Source organism: Nicotiana tomentosiformis, chromosome 12 (genome assembly GCF_000390325.3).
Source record: "Nicotiana tomentosiformis chromosome 12, ASM39032v3, whole genome shotgun sequence".
In the NCBI taxonomy this organism is placed as follows: domain Eukaryota; kingdom Viridiplantae; phylum Streptophyta; class Magnoliopsida; order Solanales; family Solanaceae; genus Nicotiana; species Nicotiana tomentosiformis.
The window spans coordinates 69924209-69931776 of NC_090823.1; the positions used below are offsets into that span (position 1 = coordinate 69924209).

Below are 7568 nucleotides of genomic sequence, written 5' to 3' on the forward strand. Positions count from 1 at the left end.
CTTCCCCTCTCACTCTATGGCATTCCCTCTCTCTAGAAATATAAGTTTTAACCTTCTAAAATGATACCTAAGTTTGTTTTATAAGAACGGGGCCGAGTTCAAAAATTAGAAAAAATGAAGCCCCGATGCAGATCTGCGGTCGCATAACGCTTCTGCGGTCTGCAAAATGGGCCGCATACTGGCCCTCTGGAATAAGAAACCCCTTCCTCTTTCTGCGACCGGTCTGCGGTCCGTAGACCTATTCTGCAGCTGCATAATGCACCGTAGAACTTTCCTCTGGGATTTTTTGTACTGGATCTGCGAGGCTTTATGCGGCCCGCAAAACGATTATGAAGCCGCATAATGGACCGCATAATGGTCCAAAAAGTTTGCCAAAATTTCTGCCTCGATATGCTGTAGATTACACATAAGCCTACTTCGGAACCACGAAACCCCGGGTTTTAGGTAACATTTTATGGGGCCTTACACAGAAGTTGCCATAATAGTCTTGAAGTCTTGGAATTGATATAGCCTTCAACTCTTTAGTTGGAAGCTTCAGTATATTTCGAAGTGTATGGTAAAAGCCTTTGATATAGTCTGCACCATCTATAAATATTTATATCTTGAATTATTTGAAGGAAGGTTTTAATATATCTTCAAATCTTTAATTGAAAGTATTTAAATTCTTAGCTTTCATGACTTGATTTATGTTGCATAAAGAGGATTCTTCGACTGTGAGGTTTTCTTTACTAAAATGGTATCTTTGGAATTGATTTCTTCTTCTACATGCGAAAAAAAGAAACGAGAAACATATCTATATAAAGGAGATCATAAGATTACCTGTGAAAATTGAAATTGAAGAGATATTCTTGGTGGCCGGCTTTTGACTAACTCCCCAAATTTTCAACTTTGGATTAACTCACCAACAGTTCAAACTTTTGACTAATTCCCTAAATTTACAAAATTTTCACCAGAGTTTCCCATGTAACTAGGACTATCCACCTGTCAGAGAATCCTAGAAACCAATCCTAACAACATATACATGAGCCAATGACGTAACATAACATAAACACAACGGCAACCGTGGCCTCACGAGCAGTATATCACAAAAAAATAACACCCCTAACATCAGCTGTACAAATGATACATAATTCATAGAAGGTAAACTCTTAACACTTTCATAGAACACAACTTTATAAATACATGACTATTCAAACAAGTGAGGGTAGTTCTTCTTCATTTCTTCCTCGGCCTCCCAGGTGGCCTCTTCGACTTGTTGGTTTCGCCATAACACTTTCACGGAGGCAATCTCTTTATTCCTCAACTTTAAAAGTTGCCTATCAAGAATGAAAACTAGAATTTCTTCATAAGTCAATTCTTCATTAACCTCGATAGTCTCAATCATAACAACAAGCGACGGATCTCCAACCACCTTCTTCAACATGGATACGTGAAACACCGGATGCACCAAAGACATCTCTGGAGGTAGTTCTATCCTGTAAGCCACCTAGCCAATCCTCTGAATGATTCTGTACGGTCCGAATAGGACTTCTGATAACTATGGGCAGTTCCCAACCGTTCTGTACTAATCTTAACTTTCTCTATAGCCTGATGCACGAGGTCTGGCCCTATCAACTCCGCTTCCCCACTATCGAACCACCCAATGAGAGATCTACATCTCCTACCATATAAAGCCTCGAACAGTGCAATCTGAATGCTAGCATGATAAGTGTTGTTGTAGGCAAACTCTATGAGCGGCAAATAATCATCCCAGTTACCTTTGAAGTCAAGAACATAAGCACACAACATATCTCAAGCGTCTAAATAGTCCTCTCTGCCTGCCCGTCAGTATGTGGGTGAAAGGCTGTACTAAGATCCACTTGAGTACCTAAACCTTGCTGAAACTTCTTCCGAAAATTAGTCGTGAACTGCACCCCTCGATTTGATATAATAGAAACTGGAGTGTCATGCAACCAGACGATTTCCTTGATATACAACTGAGCATAATGTTCCACTATGTCGGTAGCCTTAACAGGTTAGAAGTGAGTTGATTTTGTGAGTCGGTCCACAATTACCCAAATCGAGTCGAACTTGCGAGGAGTGCAAGGTAGTCCTACCACAAAGTCCATATTGATCATCTCTCATTTCCACATCGGAATTTCTATGTTTTGTGCCAACCCACCAGACCTTTGGTGTTCGGCCTTCACTTGCTAACAATTTGGACATCTTTCAACAAAGTCCGCTACATTCTTCTTCATATCATTCCACCAGTACACATCCTTAAGGTCATGGTACATCTTTGTAGAGCTCGGGTGCACGGAATACCTAGATGTGTGAGCCTCGGTCATGATTCTTTCCCGGAGGCCATCCACATTTGAAACACATAATCACCCTTGGTACCTTAGTGTTCCATCATCCATGCCAAGAGAAAAGGACATGGTCTTATGTTTATGAATCCCCTCCTTCAATTGTACCAATAATGGATCATTGTATTGCTTCTCCTTGACTTCTATCACAAGCGACAATTCTGCACTATTTTGCACAATCACCCATCCTTCACTAGAGTCTGCAAGATGAACTCCCAAACTAGCCACCCGATGAACCTCCTTTGCCAACGGCCTTTAATATGCATCCAAGTGAGGCAAACTACCCATAGATTTCCGGCTAAGAGTATCCACCACAAAATTAGCCTTCCCTGGATGATATAGGATATCGATGTCATAGTCCTTAAGTGAATCAAGCCATCTTCTCCACTTCAGATTCAATTCCTTTTGTTTGAAAATATATTGAAGGCTCTTATGGTCCGTGAATATATCCACATGGACCCCATACAAATAATGACGCCAAATCTTCAATGCATAGACCACCGCTGCAAGCTCTAAGTCATGTGTTGGATAGTTCTTTTCATGATTCTTAAGTTCCCTAGAAGCATAGGCTATCACCTTGTCATGTTGCATTAATACACACCCAAGTCCGATTCTTGAAGAATCAGAATATACCACAAACCCATCTGTACCCTCTAGTAGGGTCAACACCGGTGCCGTAGTCAATCTTGATTTCAACTCTTGGAAGTTTCTTTCACAAGCATCTAACCATTGGAACTTAACCGGCTTCTGCCTCAATTTAGTCAACGGTGAGGCAAGAGTAGAGCACCCCTCTACAAACTTCCTGTAATACCCTGCTAGGACTAAGAAACTAGGAATCTCTGTTGGGGTAGTAGGTCTAGGCCAATTCTTCACAGTTGCAATCTTCTAAGGATCCACCTTTATTCCTTATCCGGAGATGACATGACCCAAGAACGTGACAGATTCAAGCCAAAATTCACATTTCAAAAACTTTGCATACAACTTGTGCTGATATAAGGTCTGTAGCCCTGAGATGACCGACATAATCCTCTCGACTTCGTGAATATACAAGGATATCGTCAATAAAAACTTTCACGAATGAGTCAAGAAAAGGCTCGAAGACTCGATTCATAAGATCCATGAAAGTTGTCGGGGCATTTGTTAGCCCAAAAGACATTACCAGAAATTCAAAGTGCCCATATCGGGTCCTGCAAGCTGTTCTCGGAATATCCTGCTCCATGATCTTCAATTGGTGATACCCGAATCTTAAATCGATCTTGGAGAAGTACTTAGCACCCTGTAATTGATCAAACAAGTCATTTATCCTTGGCAGTGGATATTATTTGTTATTGTAACCTTGTTGAGCTTCCGATAGTTAATACACATTCTTCGCGACCTATCCTTCTTTCTTACAAATAGAACCGGTTCTCCCCAAGGCGACACACTCGGCCGGATGAAACCCTTCTCTGACAGATCCTTCTATTGCTCCTTTAGCTCCTTCAATTCTATCGGTGCCATTCTGTAGGGAGGAATAGATATAGGATGTGTGGTTGGCATCACATCAATCCAAATATCAATCTCCCTGTTTGGCGGGATCCTAGGGAGCTCATTCGGAAAGACCTCCAAAAATTCATTCACAACACGTACAGACGCAAGTGTAGGCGCCTCAGCATCAGTGTCCGTAACTCGGGCCAAATGGTAGATACACCCTTTTTTAATCATCTTTGTGGCCTTAAGGTATGTAATAAACCTACCCTTTCGGCACCACATCATCCTCCTTCCATTCATTCACTGACTTATTTGAAAATTCAAACCTAATAGTCCTGATTCGACAGTCAAGCTTGGCAAGACATGAATAAAGCTAATCCATCCCCATTATTACATCAAAATCAACCATCCCCTTTTCAATGAGATCGCCCATGATGTCCCAACCATGTACCGTAACAACACAATCCCTATAAACCTGTGCGGCCACAATAGACTCACCAACCGGAGTAGATACAGAGCACGGCTCATGGAGCTGTTCCAGTTCTATCCCAAATTCCATAGCAACATAGGGAGTGACATAGGACAAAGTGGAACCGGAATCAATAAGAGCATACACATCATGGGATTGGTTAGTCAATATACATATGACAACATCTGGTGAGGCCTCTGAACTTTGGCGACCCCTCATAGCATAGAAACAGTTGGGTCCGCTTGAACTCTGTGTACCACCCCTAGCTGCACCACGCCCTGTAGGTGCTGGGGTGCCTCGAGCTGGAGGAGATGTTGCAGATGTAGTAGCTGCAGAACTGGCTGGCTGTGCTGTACCCCTACCCTTGCTCTGGTGAGACGAATGAAAATCCCTCTGAATGTGACCCCTCATTCCACACCTGTAGCATATGGGATGGTCTATGTAGCAGGCCCCAAAGTGCATCTTCCCGCACCTAAGGCATGAGAGCCTTTGTTGTTGCTGAAATCTCCCACCAGACCGACCCTGCTGGTAGGATCCCCTATTGCCCTGGCTTGGCCTAAAATGGCTCGCCTGCTACTGACTGGGCCCCGATGGCGGTGCACTGACTGAAGACTGAGCAAAAGACTGGGATGGCCCTAATGACCCTCCCCTGAATGCTAACCTACCACCACCACCACAAGAAGAACCACCAAAGTTGCCCACGGACCGGGCCTTGCTACTACTTTCACGCTCCATTCTATTCTTCAATTTGCGGGTCTCTGTGGCTTAAGAAAATACTGTAGCGGCCTCATTAATAACCAAGGGGCTAAGGCCCTGCACAAACCGATACACTCTAGCATCCATAGTGGGCAACATGTAGATGGCATATTTGGACAGGCGCGTGAATCTCATATGATACTCCCACACACTCATGCTACCTTGTTTCAAGCTCTCAAACTCGGTGGCACGGCCTACCTTAGTATTGGCAGGCAAGAAATGATCAATGAAATCATCGGCAAACTCACTACACCTCGTCGGAGGGCTCCCCTTTTCACGGGAGTCCTCCCACATCTCAAACTAAGAATAGGCCACTCCCTTTAGGCGGTAGGAGGCTAACCCTGCTCCTTCCGTCTCAGTAGCACACATAGCTCATAGGGTCTTGTGCATCTCGTCAATAAAATCCTGGGGATCTTCCTCAGGATCATTACTTGTGAACACTGTAGGGTAAAACTGGAGAAATCTGTTCACCCTGGAACTAGCAGAATCCCTTGGCTGACTAGAAGAAGTGGGTACAACATTTGATCTCTGGGCCTGGTAAGCCATTATCTGAGCCAACATCTGTATGGCTCCCCTAAGATCCCCATCAGATACACCGGGACCGAAAGCTGGGGCTAAAGGTGAAACTGGAATATCAGTTGGAGGGATCATTGCACCCTCAGTAGGTGCAGGAACTAGTGTTGTCTGATCAAGTGTAGTGGAATCAGGTAGCGTAGTAGTCAGGGGAATAATCTCACCCCTCGGGTGCTCACTGACATAAGGTTGAGAGGGAAACCAGCCAATATGGTAATCAAGCTTGATATGTCAAAAGGCTTATGACAGGGTGTCTAGAAATATCTAGTACATGTGTTGAGGACAATGGGATTTGCTGAGCATTTTATCAACATGATAGGGAACTTAATAGTCAACAATTGGTACTCAGTAATAATCACTGGACAAGCTTCAGTGTTTTTCAAGTCATGTAGAGGCGTGAAATAAGGTGATCCACTTTCTCCAGCATTGTTCATTCTGTCTGCGGAGGTACTATTAAGATCACTGAATAAACTATTTGAAGACAAGAGATGTATAGGATTTGGAATGCCAAAGTGGACTGATCCATTAAACCACTTATCTTATGCTGATGATACAATAATTTTCTCATCTTCAGACCCTTATTCTTTAAATAAAGTAATTGACGTGCTCACACAGTATGAGGAAATGTCTGGGCAGCTAGTTAACAAGCCAAAAAGCTCTTACTACATGCATACAAAGGTTGGAAGGAACTTGGTTGATTCTGTTGGTGCTACAACTAGATTCCAAAAAGGAAAATTCTCATTCCCTTACCTAGGGTGTCCAATATTTTACACAAGGAGAATGACGGATTACTATAATGATCTCATTAAGAAGGTGACGACAATACTTCATTATTGGAAGGGGAAACTACTGTCTTTTGGAGGCAAAGCTACTCTTATAACTAGTGTACTTCAAAGTTTACCAACTCACATCTTGTCAGTCTTGGATCCTCCAGATAATGTCCTTGTACACCTGCACAAGATGTTTGCTAGATTCTTTTGGAGTACCAATGAAGATGGCAAAAATAGGCACTAGACCAAATGGCTTAATTTATGTCTCCCTAAGGAGGAAGGAGGATGGGCTTTAGGTCTCTATTTCATATTTCAAGAGCATTGTTTGCCAAATTGTGGTGGAGGTTTAGGACATCAAAGTCATTGTGTTCAAATTTCATGTGGAATAAATATTTCAAGAAGGAGATGCCTACTGTGGTGCAATTTAAACAAGGATCCCATGTGTGGAGAAAAATGCTAGAATCAAGAGAAGAGGTCGAGCATGAAATTCTGTGGCAAATGAATAGTGGTTCAACAAACATTTGGCATCAAAATTGGACTGGATATGGAGCGCTATATCATATTGTCTCCCCAGAGTTCACTATCAATGAAGACTTACTTGATGTGGCACAATTGAGGACAAAGAATGGATGGGATGATCCACTACTGGATCAAACATTCCCAGATGACATAGCAGATCACATAAGGCAAGAAGTTTACTTCGATCATACTGATGACTACTGGGATACACCTACATGGATGCCCACAGCCTCAGGTAAATTTATAGTTGGTAGTGCATGGCAAATCTTGAGGCGTAGAGAATCCACAAATCCAAATTATAAATCACTATGGACTAAAGGTTTACCTACCAAAATATCTTTTTCCCAATGGAGATTATGAAGAGGAAAGGTTCCAACCGATAATTTATGGAGGATAAATGGGTACCAAACTGTTTCAAAATGTTAGTGTTGCTTTCCTCTACAAGTAGAAACATTGCAACACATTTTCCTTACAAGTGCTACTGCCTCAGGAGTGTGGAAGGTGTTCTTGAAGGCTGTTGGGATAGTGGTCAATTTAATACAGATTCGTCAGGTGATTAGGGCATGGTAAAATGCTGAGTGTTGTGCTAAACTAAAACCACTTTTCCAAGCTTCCCCAGCCATTATCTCTTGGGAAATTTGGAAGAAGAGGAATAGCATAAAGCGGGGA

General features: G+C 42.6%; 1 protein-coding gene across 1 annotated transcript; it reads right to left on the bottom strand.

The window, feature by feature from the left end:
- Positions 1 to 4185: 4185 nt before the first annotated feature.
- On the bottom strand, positions 4186 to 4692 carry LOC138902828 (uncharacterized). The gene has a single exon (XM_070190728.1). The coding sequence runs from the start codon at positions 4690 to 4692 to the stop codon at positions 4186 to 4188; it is 507 nt and encodes a 168-aa protein (XP_070046829.1).
- Between the last annotated feature and the right edge of the window lie 2876 nt (positions 4693 to 7568).

Coding starts and splice junctions, on each gene's coding strand:
- LOC138902828 (XM_070190728.1), bottom strand. CDS start 4,692: ATGAGGGGTCACATTCAGAGGGATTTTCATTCGTCTCACCAGAGCAAG.